Source organism: Coregonus clupeaformis, chromosome 7, assembly GCF_020615455.1.
Source record: "Coregonus clupeaformis isolate EN_2021a chromosome 7, ASM2061545v1, whole genome shotgun sequence".
In the NCBI taxonomy this organism is placed as follows: domain Eukaryota; kingdom Metazoa; phylum Chordata; class Actinopteri; order Salmoniformes; family Salmonidae; genus Coregonus; species Coregonus clupeaformis.
The window spans coordinates 15,433,910-15,454,430 of record NC_059198.1 but is presented as its reverse complement, the minus strand read 5'-3'; the positions used below and the strand labels follow the sequence as shown (position 1 = coordinate 15,454,430).

The following is a 20,521-nucleotide window of genomic DNA, read 5'->3' as shown; positions in this document are numbered from 1 at the left end:
ACTCAGAGGTGCAAAGAAAGCTCAATGGTACAGCATATGATGCTAAGAACAAAAAACTAAAATACACTCATTCCAGGTATGATGCTTGGGATGCAAGCTGATTGTAGAGTGCCCTCTACAGGACATACATTGACAGTGCATCTCTGTGTTGAGCGCTTGAGACATTTTGTCTCCGACTCTTGGTGAAAGCGGCAATCAATCACAACGACAACCACTTGTCACATTCATTTTATTTTCATACAACTAATTAAAAAAAATTCTTATTTACAGACATACTATCATTATGGCTTGCAAGGGCGTTTCTAAAATGATGGAATTTACTTGTTGACACCACAGCTCTAAATGCCGATGTTTTCACTTGAGGCGTGTCTTCTTGAGCTTGGAGGAATATCCTGATACTTTGCGCTTGTGGGTGGGGGTGGCGCGGCTGGCGTCTGTGCCCGCTGGCAGACACTGGGCCGCTTGAGGCAGATAGTACATCTCTATTGGTGTAGACGGCTCCTGGACAAAAATACAGACTTTTATGAGAGGTTTAGTATCAGTCTTGATTTTGTTAGTGGAGCAACATGTAATATTTTAGCCGTAATTTAGATTCCTTCATGGTTTTACAAGGACACTGCTTAGAAACGCCTAAAATGGCTTGGTACTGCTTCTTACTTTATCATAATCCACTAAAAAAACATAAGTTGCAAGGATGTGAAGAACTTGTACACACACACACACACACCAACCGGACCGGCTAGTCATGGAAAAAAAGCTAATTTGCAGTGTCACGCACCTTTCTAAAAATGTTTTACTCTGGTGGATTTCTATTTCTTTGCTACTACTGGTATGTACAGTGAGGGAAAAAAGTATTTGATCCCCTGCTGATATTGTACGTTTGCCCACTGACAAAGACATGATCAGTCTATAATTTTAATGGTAGGTTTATTTGAACAGTGAGAGACAGAATAACAACAACAAAATCCAGAAAAACGCATGTCAAAAATGTTATAAATTGATTTGCATTTTAATGAGGGAAATAAGTATTTGACCCATCTGCAAAACATGACTGCAAAACCCTTGTTGGCAATCACAGAGGTCAGACGTTTCTTGTAGTTGGCCACAAGGTTTGCACACATCTCAGGAGGGATTTTGTCCCACTCCTCTTTGCAGATCTTCTCCAAGTCATTAAGGTTTCGAGGCTGACGTTTGGCAACTCGAACATTCAGCTCCCCCCACAGATTTTCTATGGGATTAAAGGTTTGGAGACTGGCTAGGCCACTCCAGGACCTTCATGTGCTTCTTCTCGAGCCACTCCTTTGTTGCCTTGGCCGTGTGTTTTGGGTCATTGTCATGCTGGAATACCCATCCATGACCCATTTTCAATGCCCTGGCTGAGGGAAGGTGGTTTTCACCCAAGATTTGACGGTACATGGCCCCATCCATCGTCCCTTTGATGCGGTGAAGTTGTCCTGTCCCCTTAGCAGAAAAACACCCCCAAAGCATAATGTTTCCACCTCCATGTTTGACGGTGGGGATGGTGTTCTTGGGGGTATAGGCAGCATTCCTCCTCCAAACATGGCGAGTTGAGTTGATGCCAAAAGAGCTCGATTTTGGTCTCATCTGACCACAACACTTTCACCCAGTTCTCCTCTGAATCATTCAGATGTTCATTGGCAAACTTCAGACGGGCATGTATATGTGCTTTCTTGAGCAGGGGGACCTTGCGGGTGCTGCAGGATTTCAGTCCTTCACGGCGTAGTGTGTTACCAATTGTTTGCTTGGTGACTATGGTCCCAGCTGCCTTGAGATCATTGACAAGATCCTCCCGTGTAGTTCTGGGCTGATTCCTCACCGTTCTCATGATCATTGCAACTCCACGAGGTGAGATCTTGCATGGAGCCCCAGGCCGAGGGAGATTGACAGTTATTTTGTGTTTCTTCCATTTGCGAATAATCGCACCAACTGTTGTCACCTTCTCACCAAGCTGCTTGGCGATGGTCTTGTAGCCCATTCCAGCCTTGTGTAGGTCTACAATCTTGTCCCTGACATCCTTGGAGAGCTCTTTGGTCTTGGCCATGGTGGAGAGTTTGGAATCTGATTGATTGATTGCTTCTGTGGACAGGTGTCTTTTATACAGGTAACAAGCTGAGATTAGGAGCACTCCCTTTAAGAGTGTGCTCCTAATCTCAGCTCGTTACCTGTATAAAAGACACCTGGGAGCCAGAAATGTTTCTGATTGAGAGGGGATCAAATACTTATTTCCCTCATTAAATTGCAAATCAATTTATAACATTTGACATGCGTTTTTCAGGATTTTTTTGTTGTGATTCTGTCTCTCAATGTTCAAATATACCTACCATTAAAATTATAGACTGATCATTTCTTTGTCAGTGGGCAAACGTAGAAAATCAGCAGGGGATCAAATACTTTTTTCCCCTCACTGTAATTGGCATTTGGGCGCTAGTTGCAGGTGGAAACGTTACATGGGGAACCTTTAACTGGCCAGGGTGGGTATTATAGAGAAGGTTGATCACATAGTATGGTTAAATGAAGGCACCTTACCATTTTATGGATCAAATATTAACCAACTGGTTTCACTTTAGACCAGGGGTGTCAAACTCATTCCATGGAGGACTAATGCCTGCGGTTTTTAGTTTTTCCTTTCAATTAAGACAGACAACCAGGTGTGGGGACTTCCTTACTAATCAGTGACCTTAATTCATCAATCAAGTACAAGGGAGGAGCGAAAACCCGCAGACACTCGGCCCTCCGTGGAATGAGTTTGACACGCGCGTTAGACCTTCCCAAAATTACTTATGGGTGATACTCATGAAACCAGTTTTAAACATGTCTGTAGCAAATTGGTTACAGAACCATGATGCAATTGCAAAAATCAACTATCATTCTGAGGCCTAAGATGTCTTGTTTTTGGCAAAGCGTCTTATTTTAAACAATGTTTAAATTGTTGCCAGAATTTTGTACAGTTTCACCCCAAATTCTCATTACCGAAATGCGTCCAGATTAAATTCTCGGGTCATTTTATACCATTTTACTTTAGAAAAACCTAACTTATTTGAATAAAACAAAAATGTTGCTGTAGTTTGTCCATAAATCATAAAAAAATTGTATTCATATCTCCCCCTTTCACTTCACCACCCGCCATTTTTAAAAAGACCCGGCGGAGTTCCATTGCTTTCTACAATCATGCAGAGACGGGCAGCATGAAGATCTCATCATTGACTTTGCTGGAAAGGGGAGAAATTCTGCTTTACAATGGTATTCATATTACAGTTGACCTGGAAGTATTACGTTAGCTACTGTTACTAGTTTAAGTTAACATTCAACTATATTTATTATGTACAAACACTGTCTGTGGACATGTCTCATTAACAAAACACTTTTTAAAAGTTCCTGTAAAACTCCAATCAGTTTTTAAATAAAGTTTTATTCACCCATGATGCATCTAGAGCAGCTGGTAGGTCGCGACCCGGGAGGTTTTGAATGGGTTGCGGGTGTCTGAGTAAATGAAAATATATACTCCAGTCTGAACTTAAACCAGGTAGAAAGTGTTTAGAAATGATAATGAACTTACATAAAAAAAAACAGTATTTTTAATATAGAGCTACTAGAAGCGCCATTTTGGTTGACTTTGTAGTCTCAAACCAGTGAGTTTACTAACATTCTTCATCAAGAATATGGGCAACATTTAATTATTGACAATGAAAGACGTGGGAATGTTCTTCCCTTGTCATTTAACTTGCTACATTTAATATAGCATTAAAAATAGTTTACGAAATGGTATTTTCACGATGTGAATATTGGGTCGCGACTGAGACAACCAGGTTCAATTTGGGTCCCGAGGCAAAATCAGTTGAAAACCACTGATCTAGATGAGTAGTCCTTAGATGAGCCACAAGTAAAATTATTTGCTTAAATGCCTTCAGAATGAGGTTCTTATTCTCAAACACCCCCTTTACCCCACTTGGCCTTCTCATTACTGAACCCGCTAAAAAGCTACAAATATTAAAGTGCGATTTAATTTTATAACTGAAATTAATATTTTTATTTTCAATGTCATGTTTAGCTCAGGTCTTTTCATTAGGAGAGCAATGTAAAAAAATTAATAGAAATTGATTCGTTTTTTACTTTTTGGGACTTTTACTTGCAGTAAAGAGAATTTTGTGAGAATTGTGGTAAAATGCATAATCTGATCCAAAAACATAATTATGAAATAGATAAGTACAGATGCTAATTTCAGTGAACAAAGAGGACATTTCGTGAAAAATTATAAATTGGTAAAAGGTCAGTTTTGTGAGAATTACCCAAGGGGTATGAATACTTCATAAAGTATTCATACCCCTTGACTTATTCCACAATTGTTGTGTTACATCCTAAATTCCAAATGTATGAAATTGTTTTCCCCACTCACCAATCTACATACAATACCCCATAATGACAAAGTTTTTAGAAATGTTGGCACATTTATTGAAAATGAAATACAGAAATGTCTCACTTAAATAAGTATTCACACCCGAGTCAATACATGTTAGAGTCACCTTTGGCAGCTATTACAGCTTTTAGTCTTTCTGGGTACGTCTCTAAGAGCTTTGCAACACCTGGATTGTACAATACATTACTCTTTTTAAAATTCTTCAAGCTCTGTCAAGTTGGTTGTTGATCAATACTAGACAGACATTTTCAAGTCTTGCCATAGATTTTCAAGCAGATTTAAGTCAAAACTAACTAGGCCACTCAGGAACATTCAATGTCGTCTTGGTAAGCAACTCCAGTTTACATTTGGCCTTGTGTTTTAGGTTATTGTCCTGCTGAAAGGTGAATTTGTCTCCCAGTGACTGTTGGAAAGCAGACTGAACCAGGCTTTCCTTTAGGATTTTGCTTGTGCTTAGCTCTATTCAGTTTTCTTTTTATCCTAAAAAAACTCTGTAGTCCTTGCCGGTGACAAGCATATCCATAACATGATGCAGCCACCACCATGCTTGAAAATATAAACGTGTTGGATTTGCCCCAAACATAACACTTTGTATTCCGGACAGAAAGTTAATTTCTTTGTCACGATTTTTGCAGTTTTACTTTAGTGCATTAATGCAAACAGGATGCATGTTTTGGAATATTTTGTATTCTGTACAGGCTTCCTTTTCACTCTGTCATTTAGGTTAGTATTGTGGATTAACTACAATATTGTTGATCCATCCTCAGTTCTCTCCTATCACAGCCAATAAACACTATAACTGTTTTAAAGTCACCATTGGCCTCATGGTGAAATCCCTGATGACATCCCTGAGCGGTTTCCTTCCTCGCTGTCCAATGAGGAAGTGCGCCTGTATCTTTGTAGTGACTGGGTGTATTGATACACCAGCCAAAGTGTAATTAATAACTTCAACATGCTCAAAGGGATATTCAATGTCTGCTTTTTAAATGTTGTACCCATCTACCAATAGGTCGTTGTGGTTGAATCGGTGTTTGAAATTCACTGCTCGACTGAGGGACCTTACAGAAAATTGTACAGTGCATTCATTAAGTATTCAGACCCCTTGACTTATTCCACATTTATTACATTACAGCCTTATTCTAAAATGGATTAAATAAAAGGTTTTCCTCATCAATCTACACACAATACCCCATAACGACAAAGCGAAAACAGGTTTTTAGAAAGTTTTGCTAAATTATTAAAAATAAAAAACAAATACCTTTACATAAGTATTCAGACCCTTTGCTGATACTTGAAATTTAGCTCAGGTTCATCCTGTTGCCATTGATCATCCTTGAAATGTTTCTACAACTTGATTGGAGTCCACATGTGGTAAATTCAATTGATTGGACATGATTTGGAAAGGCATACACCTGTCTATTCAGTGGGGGAAAAAAGTATTTAGTCAGCCACCAATTGTGCATGTTCTCCCACTTAAAAAGATGAGAGAGGCCTGTAATCTTCATCATAGGTACACGTCAACTATGACAGACAAATTCAGACTTTTTTTCTCTCCAGAAAATCACATTGTAGGATTTTTAATGAATTTATTTGCAAATTATGGAGGAAAATAAGTATTTGGTCACCTACAAACAAGCAAGATTTCTGGCTCTCACAGACCTGTAACTTCTTCTTTAAGAGGCTCCTCTGTCCTCCACTCGTTACCTGTATTAATGGCACCTGTTTGAACTTGTTATCAGTATAAAAGACACCTGTCCACAACCTCAAACAGTCACACTCCAAACTCCACTAATGGCCAAGACCAAAGAGCTGTCAAATGACACCAGAAACAAAATTGTAGATCTGCACCAGGCTGGGAAGACTGAATATGCAATAGGTAAGCAGCTTGGTTTGAAGAAATCAACTGTGGGAGCAATTATTAGGAAATGGAAGACATACAAGACCACTGATAATCTCCCTCGATCTGGGGCTCCACGCAAGATCTCACCCCGTGGGGTCAAAATGATCACAAGAACGGTGAGCAAAAATCCCAGAACCACATTGGGGGACCTAGTGAATGACCTGCAGAGAGCTGGGACCAAAGTAACAAAGCCTACCATCAGTAACACACTACGCCGCCAGGGACTCAAATCCTGCAGTGCCAGACGTGTCCCCCTGCTTAAGCCAGTACATGTCCAGGCCCGTCTGAAGTTTGCTAGAGTGCATTTGGATGATCCAGAAGAGGATTGGGAGAATGTCATATGGTCAGATGAAACCAAAATATAACTTTTTGGTAAAAACTCAACTCAGTCGTGTTTGGAGGACAAAGAATGCTGAGTTGCATCCAAAGAACACCATACCTACTGTGAAGCATGGGGGTGGAAACATCATGCTTTGGGGCTGTTCTTCTGCAAAGGGACCAGGACGACTGATCCGTGTAAAGGAAAGAATGAATGGGGCCATGTATCGTGAGATTTTGAGTGAAAACCTCCTTCCATCAGCAAGGGCATTGAAGATGAAACGTGGCTGGGTCTTTCAGCATGACAATGATCCCAAACACACCGCCCGGGCAACGAAGGAGTGGCTTCGTAAGAAGCATTTCAAGGTCCTGGAGTGGCCTAGCCAGTCTCCAGATCTCAACCCCATAGAAAATCTTTGGAGGGAGTTGAAAGTCTGTGTTGCCCAGCGACAGCCCCAAAACATCACTGCTCTAGAGGAGATCTGCATGGAGGAATGGGCCAAAATACCAGCAACAGTGTGTGAAAACCTTGTGAAGACTTACAGAAAACGTTTGACCTGTGTCATTGCCAACAAAGGGTATATAACAAAGTATTGAAAAACTTTTGTTATTGACCAAATACTTATTTTCCACCATAATTTGCAAATACATTCATAAAAAATCCTACAATGTGATTTTCTGGAATTTTTTTCCTCATTTTGTCTGTCATAGTTGACGTGTACCTATGATGAAAATTACAGGCCTCTCTCATCTTTTTAAGTGGGAGAACTTGCACAATTGGTGGCTGACTAAATACTGGTCCACCACTTGACAGTGCATGTCAGAGCAAAAAACAAGCCATGAGGTTGACGGAATTGTCCGTAGAGCTCCGAGACAGGATTGTGTCGAGGCACAGATCTGGGGAAGGGTACCAAAAAATGTCTGCAGCATTGAAGGTCCCCAAGAACACAGTGGCCACCAAGACTCTTCCTAGAGCTGGCCAAACTGAGCAGTTGGGGGAGAAGGGCCTTGGTCAGGGAGGTGACCAAGAACCCGATGGTCACTCTGACAGAACTCCAGAGTTCTTCTGTGGAGATGGGAGAACCTTCCAGAAGGACATCAATCTCTGCAGCACTCCACCAATCAGGTCGTTATGGTAGAGTGGCCAGACGGAAGCCACTCTCAGTAAAAGGCACATGACAGCCCGCTTGGAGCTTGCCAAAAGGCATCTAAAGGACTCAGACCATGAGAAACAAGATTCTCTGTTCTGATGAAACCAAGAATGAACTATTTGGCCTGAATGCCAAGCGTCACGTATGGAGGAAACCTGGCACCATCCCTACAGTGAAGCATGGTGGTGGCACCATCATGTTGTTGGGATGTTTTTCAGCAGCATGGAGTGGGAGACTAGTCAGGATCGAGGCAAAGATGAACGGAGCAAATTACAGAGAGATCCTTGATGAAAACCTGCTCCAGAGCGCTCAGGACCTCAGACTGGGGCGAAGTTTCAACTTCCAACAGGACAATGACCCCAATCACACAGCCAAGACAACGCAGGAGTGGTTTCGGGACAAGTCTCAATGTCCTTGAGTAGCCCCGCCAGAGCCCGGACTTGAACAAACATCTCTGGAGACCTGAAAATAGCTGTGCAGCGACACACCCCATCCAACCTGACAGAGTTTGAGAGGATCTGCAGAGAAGAATGGGAGAAACTCCCCAAATACAGGTGTGCCAAGTATGTAGCGTCATACCCAAGAAGACTCAAGGCTGTAATCGCTGCCAAAGGCGCTTCAACAAAAGTACTGAGCAAAGGGTCTGAATAATTACGTAAAATGTGATTTCAGTTATAATTTTTTTTATAAATTAGCAGAAATGTCTAAAAACCTGTTTTTGCTTTGTCATTATGGGGTAGTGTGTGTAGATTGATGAGAAAAAAAGAACAAAAATCAATTTTAGAATAAGGCTGTAACATAAAATGTGGAGAAAGTCAATACTTTCCAAATGCACTGTATGTGTGGGGTACAGAGATGAGGTAGTCATTCAAAAATCATGTTAAACACTATTATTGCACACAGAGCGAGTCCATGCAACTTATTATGGTAGTTGTTAACCACATTTTTACTCCTGAAATTATTTAGGCTTGCCATAACAAAGAGGTTGAATACTTATTAAAGCAAGACATTTCAGCTTTTCATTTTTAATACATTTCTAAAAACATAATTCCACTTTAACATTATGGGGTATTGTGTGTAGGCCAGTGACAAAAAATCTCAATTGAATCCATTTTAACATTCCGGCTGTAACACAACAAAATGTGTTAAAAGTCAAGGGGTGGGAATACTTTCTGAAGGCACTGTAAACTGCCTTTAAAAAGTAGTCAGACACATATTCCCTTCAGCATATGTCACTTTGTGAGGCAGTTATGTGCTTTAGTTACAGTCTCACCAACCTGCATGAGGTAATCTGCGATGAACTCTGGCTTCAGACATTTGACTCCCTGGGACATGGCCTCTGGCACGTCCACCCGGAAGTCTCCCGGCTTCAACCGACTGAATTCTGCAAACAGGTGCGTGGTTCCCTTGTACAGAGATGGAGAGGGACTGGGGAGAACCTGGAGAGAGGGTTAGGGAGAACAGAGAAAGAGGTTAGGCAAGAGTGTGGATGGAGTAACATCCAGAAGTGCACACGTTGTCAATATCTACAAAGGTATGGAGGAGATGGGAAGTCAGATACTTGAAAAGCAGAAGTTTCTATCATAAGCTTTCTCCATACTAAGAAACAGTAAGTGAAGAGAAGACAGTCAAGGCCCTCTCACCAAGTCAAAAAATTGTTTTATATGAGCACGTCTTGCTTATGACACCGTTCAAGTCAATTGCGAAATACAGTCCTGCCGCAATCCGTCAATAATTTATTCTGAACATGTTTGATTTTGGAGTCTTTTTGCATGCAAAAATAAATTCTGGAACACTGCCAAAGCTCTTAGCAACTTACCCAGAAAGACTCACAGCTGTAATTGCTGGCAAAGGTGATTCTAACATGTATTGACTCAAGGGTGTGGATACTTATAAAAATTAGATATTTTTGTATTTAATTTCTAATCAAATTCGCAAACATCTCTATTAAAACATTTTCTCTTTGTCATTATGGGGTATTGTGTGTAGATGGGTGAGAAGAAAATCTATTTATTCCATTTTTAATTCAGGCTGTAACACAAAATGTGGAATAAGTCGAAGGGGTATGAATACTTTCTGAAGGCACTCCCCTATAAATTTGAAGCTAAGACAAGGCTTTAATATGTTTCTGGAAAACGAATAATGTGATTTGCTTAAGTGTCTGAGTGAGATGCGTTGCAGGCGGCTTTGATTGATGGGTCCTTTTAGGTGGGTGGGTGTGCATGTATGAGTTACTAATTCTCTATGTCCATTCAGAAAGTTTCCCAGGCCTAGCCTGTCTGGACTTCATCTCTTTTTTAATCAGGTTGAAAGAAAACGGTAGGCAGCAAGCGTCATGATGGTCAGCATATGTGCAAGGAATGACGACAGGTGCCAGTTTTGAGTTTCCTCTCTTATTAAATGGGGTGCAACTGAATGAAATGTAGCCAAGCTCCTTTCATGACTCATCCAATAGAATGAATAGCCTATCCTAATATTTTCAGTAGCATATTATGTTTTCCAGTAGTATAGAATTTCTCTCATTACTGTGTCCTCTCTAGCCACTTTGAACAACATATTGCCACTGAGAATGACCGCAGCAGCGCTAGTGATTTTATGCAATTGTTTTGGATACGTAAAGGGAAAAACGCATTGGACTTGGGGTGAATGGTTTAGTATGTCAAAACTGGAATCTGTATTTTTTCGGAATTAGGAAGAAAATATCTCAACGCAGTTGGTGAGAAAAGGCCTTAAAAGGGCAATTCCGCCATTTTTCAAACTCATATTCATCATCTCCAGCACCAAACCAGTGTCTACATATGTGCGTTTCTATGATCTGTGGTTAAAAAGATAAGGTATTAAGAAATGAGTCTCTGTGACATCACAGGATTAAATGAAAAAATGATTTTCAAAACCTGCAACGAGTTTCTAGCCCAAGGGAGGGTATTTTCTTGCTCCCACGTCACCGTGAATCTCAGAGTTTGAAAATCTAAGTTAAAAATAGTATGTTTTAACTTTTGATTAGGTCATCGGTTATAACTTTTTAACTTCAAATGTCTTTCTACAAAACGTAGAAATGTGCCGTTTTCACATATGTTGACACTGGTATTGTGCTGGAGATAATGACAATGAGGTTGAAAAGCGGTGGAGTTACCCTTTAAGAGTTTTGTTTGTACCTTTGCTCCACCAGACTGCAGTAGTCGTCTGAACCCTGACTCTCTGGTCTGGTCGATGTTTAGCATGACGGTCCAACCGCTGAACGCTCCCTCCAGGTCATTGTGTTCCTGCAGGTTCCTCCTCCAGCGCATGGCTGCCAATGCCAGCCTCTTCTGCTGGGAGCTGATGGAGGGTAGGGCATCCAGGATGGAGCTACTGCCCCACTCGTACGCATCCTCCTGGAACACACACAGTATGTACACCCTCTCCATTAAAGTCAAGATACATAAACAAGATGTATCTTTTAACTGAGCTGCCCCTTCTTGGATAGTTCTCCCTTGTGAAAGATGTCTGACCTCATTGGGACTTCCTGGTTAAATAAAGATTAAATCCAAAAAGATGGCACTAGGAGTCTGTGGAGGAAATAGTGGCATGTTGTGGTGGTCTGATGCAGATCCTGACCTGGATAAAGTGTCCCACGGAGCGACAGGCCTCCAGGTAGGATCGGTGCAGGATCCACTTCCCGGAGGCCATGGCTGCCAGGTACTTCTCATTCCTCAGGGGGTTCCCCACGATGATGTGGGAGCAGCTGGGGTCAAAGCACTGTTTGTCCAGCACCACGCCCCCTACAGGAACACAGACATGTATAGTCAGACAAAGAGACAGACAGACAAATGCAATAGGGGGACTGACAAACAGACGTCTCAGAAGAGAAAGAAACAATACAATGTTTTAAGACCAATGCAGATAAAAAAAGTAGACACGAGGGTGGGTCCCAAATGCCCCATTTTCCCTATATAATGCACTAGTTTTGACCAGAACCCTATGGGCCCTGGTCAAAAGTGGTGCACTATATAGGGATTAGGGTGACAATTTGAGACGCACCAACGAGTTGAGGCTACTTTTCATTTGGGTCATTTAACAAACACTCGTATCCAGACCAACTTACAGTAGTGAGTCCATACATTCTTATACTGGTCCCCTGTGGGAATCGAACCCACAACCCTGGCGTTGCAAGTGCCTTGCTCTACCAACTGAGCCACACGGGATGACATATGTACCACAGAGACGGTAAAGAAGATAGCGTCTAGTTAGTTAGGTGGTCAGGGAGCAGGATTGAGACTCACCCAGGTCCTCTATGAGGGCACTATAGTCTATCCTCTCCTGGGGGTTGAGGGAGGACAGCTGGAACCGAGGAGGCTCCTTCGCCGCCTCACTCTCTTCTTCGGTCTGTTGACAGTACAGACTTTTAGCGTCACTGTCACAGTACACCATTGCGCAGCTAAGTAACAATTCACATCTAAACATTTACTTATAATATCACCTTACAAGAGGGTAGGGAGGGTGTGTGTGGTTACCTGTGGCTCTGGGGGAACGGGGGGGTTGGCGAGGGGGAAGGCGATGCTGGGGGCTTTAGGGGTGAGGAGGTCAGGCTCTGGCACGGTCATCACCTTCTCACCCATCTGCTGGTCAATCATGTCACACTCCGCTGAATAGGAGGGAGAATGTTTTTCATTAGGTAAATATTTGGCACCTCAATAGAAAGAATCTCTTGCTGCAGGTGCGTTGGCATATATAACAAGATTGAAAAAACAGAATTTCTAAGTTCTATTGCACTTTCTTTTTAACTCCTTTGAAACTTTACAACTTTAGCAACACTTGAGTATGATTGAAGACAGGGGACTACTTTTTTAATTCCCCTCCTCCTCACCCATTTCCACCATTTCAGAGTCGGTCATGGAGTCCCGGAGTGCGTTTCCGGCATTGTCAGAGTGGGATAGGGGTGCTGCTGAGGGTACAGCCAGGGGCACAGAGTGCTGGGAAGGGCTGCCGGGCCACTGCAGGTTGTCAGCAAGCTTGGCCCTCTCCTCCCGGGCAGTTGGGTCGTCCCACACGATCTGCTCACTCTGAGACGGCTCTGTGTTCAGGTCCACGGCTGCCTGGCGAGACATCCTGAGTAACACCAGAAGAGGGAGACACAGACAGAGAGAGTTAGCCCTTTTTCACACTGTAACTATGTACATGCCTTATTTACATGGCAAACAAATATTTACATTGTAAACATCCAACAAACTTACAGCACAAATTCAACTCAGTCTCAAGTAAAATCTAAACATTTGTAGCGCAGAGGAATTTGAAAACCAAACAATGGGATGACTGTCTGGACACAGATCTGGTCATCGGCACAGGGAAACTGAGTAGTGAAGGTTAATTGAAGGTTATTTTCACATTTTGCAGCCCCCCGGTCTGTCGGTGTCTCGTACCGCAGTGCTTCCATTGTGCGTCGGACGTTTGCGTTGCGGCCAGGGGTATGGGAGTCTGTCCCCACGGAGCCCAGGCCAGGGGTATGGGAGTCTGTCCCCACGGAGCCCAGGCGGGCTGAAGAGCGCCTGCTGGTGGTCATCTTGGTTGCTGACATGATCTCCTGCAGCTGCCTCTGGAGGTTCTCCCTCATCTCCAGGGTCTCTGACAGGTCTGGGAGACAGAGACGGTCAGAGGATGAGGGGAATGAAAGAAAGTGAAGTGTGTATGTATGTGTGTGTTTTGGGGACCTGCACTCACAGATATTCAGTTCACTCCTGATAAGTGCAAACGTAACTTTTTCAGTCAACAGCCTCATATTCTGTATGAACCAGGAGGGGCCATACTTACGAACTCTTGCTTAGACCACAGGTTTAAAGCTTTTACAACTATGCTAGCTGTTAGCTTTTCCCATTGGAAAACGTGCTAATTTTCAGAGTTTGCAGCAAGGGTTCAAATCTCAGAGGATATTTTCTTTGTACTTTGAAATGTAGAAGTTACACTTATTGTGTTAGTGTGTTGAGAAGGGAAGTGCAGCCAGCACCTTGAAAATGAAGATTAAGAATAGATTTAATGAGGAGCTGCTTCTATCTTCAGCCTTGTAGACAAACATACTGCTAATAATCATATATATTGCATACACGTGTACATTTAAATTGTACATTTTATATGCATCATTATAATGTTGTACTTTACTCGAGGACCAGCAGTAGAGTTTGTCGCAAGGGGGACTCGAACCCACACTTACCGTATTCAAAAGATTCCAATCATACCACCTTAATGGACAGCAACTGGCAGTGATAGCAGAGCTGGAAGAGGAAGCGAGACGTCCCACTTGCTCATTTTTCCTGGTTCATATACAGTCAATGAACTAAGCAGACCAGACAGAGCTGCTATCGCATTGGTGTCCATGGGAGAGCCACCCCTTAAGCAGACCGGAACTGGGACCATTTTAAAACGACCTGAGTAAGACATTAATTTATCCACCATCTTTGGTGATAGTAATGGAGGGTAAATTAGTGCTACTTGACAAAGATCATGAGCCTCTTATTTTATTTTAACGATAAACGAATATAAACTTTTGTTGTATAATCGTCCTCCATCTTTTTCCGTAAAAGCACATGGATGTGCGTGAAACATAAGCAAAAACACTGAATTTTGTCCATTAGCTAACAACTATTATAGTTTCTCTAAAAAGTTTAAACCTGTGGTCTTAGCAAGAGTTCACAAGTATGGACCCGGAATGTTTCAATTCAATGCACTTGAGCACAGAAGGGCAGATCAGTGGATCATCAGTGCATAAGAGCCCCACCTTTCTCCTCTGCATTGTCCTGGCCCTGCTCTTGGTCAGTCTCTCCTTCAGTGACGTGATGGGAGGTTGTGGCGTCTTCTACGGAATTATCTTCAATCTGAGGGAGACGAGGTTATGATAAAAAAGCTTTAACTGACAGCCTCCATGCACCATTTCCCAGACACTCAAACCATTGAGCAATACAGGGGCCGTATGTATCAAGCATTTCAGAGTAGAAGTGCTAATTTAGGATCAGTTTTGTCTTTTCAATCACAATGAATAAGATTACATGGACGGGGGGGACCTGATCCTAGATCAGCACTCTTACTCTAAGACGCTTAATACATACAGCCCCAGATCTAGAGGTGAGCGGTTTCTGTAAGGAACGTACCCTGTTCTCTTGGGCCTCAGTGAGGTCTCTGAGTTGTGTGGTGCAGGTGGCAGGGGGAGACCTCCGGCTACTGTCAGGAGGCATCTGGCTGAGGTTCAGGCTCATCTTGGGGTTGTAGGTGAACGGGTAGAGAGACTCCGACACGTGTCTCTGATCCTCAGCACACTGGAGACAGCAATGAGTCAGTATTGAGGACACACACAAACACGCACACGAACTACAGCAACACGTTTTGTGACTGTTCAGTCTGATATAAGAATAGAGCCTGCCTGTCGTTTACTTTATGCAGAACATTTGTGTTTAGTGTGTGTGTGTGTGTGTGTACTGGAAACCTTCCATACCGCCTGCAGCCAGTGCTGGGACACAACATGCACCCCTTGCTCCTTCACAGCCCTGTACTCCCGCGTGTTGTCCCCCACACGACCCTGGTAGATGTAGTGGGTTACGGTGTCGTCACACGACCACCTGGAACACACACACAGTATTGGATGGCACATCATTAATGGCAAGTGTCGTGTCTGGACCTATGGCAGTCTCTATGGGGGTGCCACAGGGTTCAATTCTTGGGCCGACTCTTTTCTCCGTGTATATCAATGATGTCGCTCTTGCTGCTGGTGACTCTCAGATCCACCTCTACGCAGACGACACCATTTTGTATACATCTGGCCCTTCATTGGACACTGTGTTAACAAACCTCCAAACAAGCTTCAATGCCATACAACACTCCTTCAGTAGCCTCCAACTGCTCTTAAACACTAGTAAAACTAAATGCATGCTCTTCAATCGAACGCTGCTGGCACCCGCCCACCCGACTAGAATCACTACTCTCGACGGGTCTGACAACTACAAATACCTAGGTGTCTGGTTAGACTGTAAACTCTCCTTCCAGACTCACATTAAGAATCTCCAATCCAAAGTTAAATCTAGAATCGGCTTCCTATTTCGCAACAAAGCCTCCTTCACTCATGCTGCCAAACATGCCCTCGTAAAACTGACTATCCTACCGATCCTTGACTTCGGCGATGTCATTTACAAAATAGCTTCCAACACTCTACTCAGCAAATTGGATGTAGTCTATCACAGTGCCATCCGTTTTGTCTCCAAAGCCCCATACACTACCCACCACTGTGACCTGTACGCTCTTGTTGGCTGGTCCTCACTACATGTTCGTCATCAAACCCACTGGCTCCAGGCCATCTATAAATCACTGCTAGGCAAATCCCCGCCTTATCTTAGCTCATTGGTCACCATAGCAACACCCACCCGTAGTATGCGCTCCAGCAGGTATATCTCACTGGTCATCCCCAAAGCCAACACCTCCTTTGGCCGCCATTCCTTCCAGTTCTCTGCTGCCAATGACTGGAACGAATTGCAAAAATCTCTGAAGCTGGAGACTCTTATCTCCCTCACTAACTTTAAGCATCAGTTGTCAGAGCACCTTACCGATCACTGCACCTGTACACAGCCCATCTGAAATTAGCCTACCCAACTACCTCATCCCTATATTGTTATTTATTTTGCTCTTTTGCACCCCAGTATCTCTATTTGCACATCATCTCTTGCACATCTAGCATTCCAGTGTTAATATTAATTGTAATTATTTTTGCACTATAGCCTATTTATTGCCTTACCTCCATAACTTGCTACATTTGCACACACTGTATATATATTTTCTGTTGTATTATTTTTTTGACTTTATGTTTTTTTTACCCCATATGTAACTCTGTGTTGTTGTTTTTATCGCACTACTTTGCTTTATCTTGGCCAGGTCGCAGTTGTAAATGAGAACTTGTTCTCAACTGGCTTACCTTGTTAAATAAAGGTGAAATAAAAAATAAATAAAAATGACTAACATTCTAGACGTAGTTGCGAGTATGTATTGTTGAGTTGAGAGGAGTACCTGAAGCCAGCTCCCAGTGAGGCAGCGATGCCGTTGAGCTCCCGCTGCTTCTTGCTCAGTTTCTTACTCACACAGATCACCACACCAGCCAGGGCAGCAGCCTCCTTCTCCTCCACCTACAGGCACACAAAGAGACACCAGTCACACTGGCATATAAACAACTGTGTATATGAACTTGGCTGTGTCTGTACTGTACCGCTCCGTAGGTCTCCTTGCTGAGCTGAGGGCTGGCTGTAAGGGCCTGGAGGTCAAGGTCGTGGCCGCGGGTGCTGTTGGCCAGGGCCACCTTCAGGTTTCTCCCAATGATCTCTGACAGCGGGGTCGTGACCTTCTGACTCTGCTGTGACCTGCCCCCTGGTGTGTCCAACGCCTCTAACGCAGCCTGGAATGTCATATATAAATACATACTTTCAAGGTGTGTTGTTATAATATAATGCTCAACTAGGGCTGTGGCGGTCATTACATTTTGTCAGCCGGTGATTGTCATGCAAATAACTGCCGGTCTCCCGGTAATTGACCATTAAAAGGGACATGTAAAAAAAATATTCATCCTCTCCAGCACCACCCCAACATATGAGAAATTGGCGCGTTTCTATGTTTTGTAAAAAAGATAGAGGAAGATAAGTGTTTCCAATGACATCAACCAATTAGTAGACAATGCCTAATTATAATTGGTTAAAATCACACGATGCACACCGATGTCATTGGAAACATTGATCTTCCTCTATCTTTTTTTACTACAAAACATAGAAAGGTGCAATTGTTACATGTTGATGTTCGGGTGGTGCTGGAGAGGATGAATATGAAGCTGAAAAACCTTGAAATTTCTCTAACATAAACACGTTCAGCTTCTCCGGGCTTCTGCGCATAGCCTACAAGCCACTGATGCGGACCTTTGGAACATCTACAGACCTTTGGAACATCTCGAGAACCCATCTGATGTCACGCCGACTCATTGTTGGGAAAAACACAAAATGCAACGAAAATCTGTTTTGTGGAAATCTATCTTTTGGTTGTTTTGGATACTTTAAACCCTTTACTTTATTTTAATGTAAAATATTGATCTAATAAATCAATTTAATATAGCCTACACAATCACAATAAATCAATTATTTATTTTAGGCAGGTCTAAAGAAACATTATATGAAGAAAATGTAGCCCATTTCAGAAGAACAATATAGCGCATTCTGAGTCGTCCTTATGTTAGGTCCTGATCTGGCTATGCCATATGGCTGTAGGCTACACTAGTTCAGTTAGCAGGCAAGATTTGCTATGAATTCCTGTAGCATTATTTTATAGTAAGAAGAATACAATTGAACATAGCTGAATAAAATAGAAAGGATATTTTTCCCCCCCAAACGCATTTCCGAGGGTGAGCAGTTAACAAAGAAACAGGTCCCTCCTATATGCTTATTTTACAGTTATCTATGCAACTTTAGTTGTGATAAACGTTAGGCTATACGTTTAGATTTGTAATACATTGTAAGGCTGCATAATTATTTTTAAAAAAGTAGCATGAAAGGCATGAGCTCTGCTTTGTTTCTTGCGCAGGCTAAACACAATTCAGTCTCGCATTCACTATTTGACAAGCATTTAATATTCTCACCCAGAATTTAATCTGGTCTTTACATATAGCCTACTAATATACAGTATGGGTTGAATTCTTTTAGATTTAAAATGGTCCACAAATGTTTGTACACGTCATCTGTAGCCTGCACTCGAATAGCGAATGGAAGTTACGTGCGGTTATGTTTTTAATATGCCAGGTAGGCTACACCGGTTATAAAGCAAATTAATGTCCTTAATTTTAAGAATTGAGCAATAAATATAGCAGCACGAGAAAGCTGGAATCCTCTTTTAAATAACGGCCAGTCAAAACTCGATTGCTCAATGACTGGGCTTATGAGAACAAATGTTTCACTAGGCTCTGTAGGCTATGTGCTTTCCAACCGTGTTCCAGGGCGCTGAGTACTAGGCCATTAGCAAGTTTGGAAGGGTACTAATGACCATCAGCGGCATCAGAGTGCAGTTTTGGAGAAGCCTAGTTACTGTGACTCAACGGTCACGTGGAATTTGACTGCGGTCATGACTCGTGACTGCCGGTGTGGTGGTATTACGGTCACCGTAACACCCCAATGCTCAACGCTATTCCGTCAATGACTGTTTTTGCACACTATTCCATATACACCGAGTGTACCAAACATTAGGAACACCTCCCTAATATTGAGTTGGAGCCCCCCGTTTGTCCTCAGAACAGCCTAAATTCGTCGGGGCATGGACTCTACAAGGTGTCGAAAGTGTTCCACAGGGATGCTGGCCCATGTTGACTCCAATGCTTCCCACAGTTGTGTCAAGTTGGCTGGATGTCCTTTGGGTGGTGGACCATTCTTGATACACACAGGAAACTGTTGTGTGAAAAACCCAGCAGCGTTGCAGTTCTTGACACAAACTGGTGCACCTGGCACCTACTACCATAGCCCCTGTTCAAAGGCACTTAAATATTTTGTCTTGCCCATTCACCCTCTGAATGGCACACATGCGCAATCCATGTCCCAATTGTCTCAAGGCTTAAAAATCCTTCTTTAACCTGTCTCTTCCCCTTCATCTACACTGATTTAAGTGGATTTAACAAGTGACATCAATAAGTGATCATAGCTTTCACCTGGTCAGTCTATGTAATGGAAAGAGCAGGTGGTCTTAATGTTTTGTATACTCAGTGTATAGCGCACTATAGAGACAAGTGAGTTTTACCTTGACATTGAAGGTGGGTCTGAAGAGCTGGTCTCGGCAGAGGAAGCGGGAGGGGGTGTCCAACTGCAGCGCCGGGGATTCTATCTGCCCCCCTGCTTTCCTGTCCCCCTCTTGACCTCCCGGAGTGGTACAGTCCTTGTCTAGCTGGCCTTGGTCAAGCACGGAGCGGAACACCTTACTCTGGAACCGGCCCGTGTCCAGGGGGGTGACGGCCACCCCGCTCTGGGGGCCCAGCAGTGGAATCTCTGGGGACTTGTTACGGGCTGGGGGAGGGGGCATGCATGGCTTCTGTGAGCCCCCCACAAAACTCTCCTCTTCTCTCTCTGGGGAACAGAGGGAATACATAAACTGATTCAGATGAAATATATCACATACAGCAGAGCATTAACTGTTCGTGCAAAACTCATCCCCTCTCAATAAATGAAATGCTAAGGTTTCAACGGCCCAGAAGTTACTAAAAGTTTTGCCAAAACATCATTCATCCCCCACTGCTGTTGGCAGAAAAAAAAAAAAAAAGGAAAATATGGTTTTCCATTCAATTAAAATCCATTCAAGAAGTCTCTATGATTGCTAGGCAGACTGACCTGGAGAACAGGGCAAGTCCACCAGGTATCTCCCCTCCTCTGCCTTCCGGCCCGTCCTGGCAGACTCCAGCACCCAGCGCAGGGTGACAGCGGGCAGCCCCCACTTTTGGGCCGCCTGGTACTTGGTGCCCTCAGGGCTCTGCAGCACCAGGTGGGTACTAGCCAGCATGGCCTTCCTCTGGTTGGCCATGCGCACAAAGTAGTCCTGGACACTGTCCAGAGGATGGATAGATGGAAAGGTGAGAAAATAGTAAGACAAGAGAAACTACGCACAAATATGCCACAAATGTTCTTGTTGCAGGCTTTCAGTTTGACACATAAGCCACAGGTTACTTCGTTCTCAGTGCAATACATGTCTGTTTGT

General features: G+C 43.1%; 1 protein-coding gene across 2 annotated transcripts in view; it reads right to left on the bottom strand.

Annotated features, from left to right (window-relative positions):
* Positions 1 to 212: 212 nt before the first annotated feature.
* LOC121569919 (DNA topoisomerase 2-binding protein 1-A-like) overlaps positions 213 to 20,521 on the bottom strand; it is a 36,375-nt gene continuing 16,066 nt past the window's right edge. Inside the window, exons 13-27 of one of the 2 annotated variants that reach the window (XM_045221177.1) lie at positions 20,158 to 20,369; positions 19,574 to 19,896; positions 17,019 to 17,204; positions 16,823 to 16,938; positions 15,264 to 15,387; positions 14,923 to 15,087; positions 14,553 to 14,649; positions 13,204 to 13,414; positions 12,651 to 12,892; positions 12,298 to 12,428; positions 12,067 to 12,169; positions 11,402 to 11,565; positions 10,960 to 11,178; positions 9,082 to 9,243; positions 213 to 501 (exon numbers count right to left, since the gene is read on the bottom strand). In XM_045221177.1, the coding sequence (XP_045077112.1) occupies positions 355 to 501; positions 9,082 to 9,243; positions 10,960 to 11,178; positions 11,402 to 11,565; positions 12,067 to 12,169; positions 12,298 to 12,428; positions 12,651 to 12,892; positions 13,204 to 13,414; positions 14,553 to 14,649; positions 14,923 to 15,087; positions 15,264 to 15,387; positions 16,823 to 16,938; positions 17,019 to 17,204; positions 19,574 to 19,896; positions 20,158 to 20,369 (2,602 nt within the window). In that variant the 3' untranslated portion in view covers positions 213 to 354. Of the gene's footprint in view, positions 519 to 9,081; positions 9,244 to 10,959; positions 11,179 to 11,401; positions 11,566 to 12,066; positions 12,170 to 12,297; positions 12,429 to 12,650; positions 12,893 to 13,203; positions 13,415 to 14,552; positions 14,650 to 14,922; positions 15,088 to 15,263; positions 15,388 to 16,822; positions 16,939 to 17,018; positions 17,205 to 19,573; positions 19,897 to 20,157; positions 20,370 to 20,521 lie in introns of both variants that reach the window. The other variant, XM_045221178.1, reaches the window with a different exon arrangement.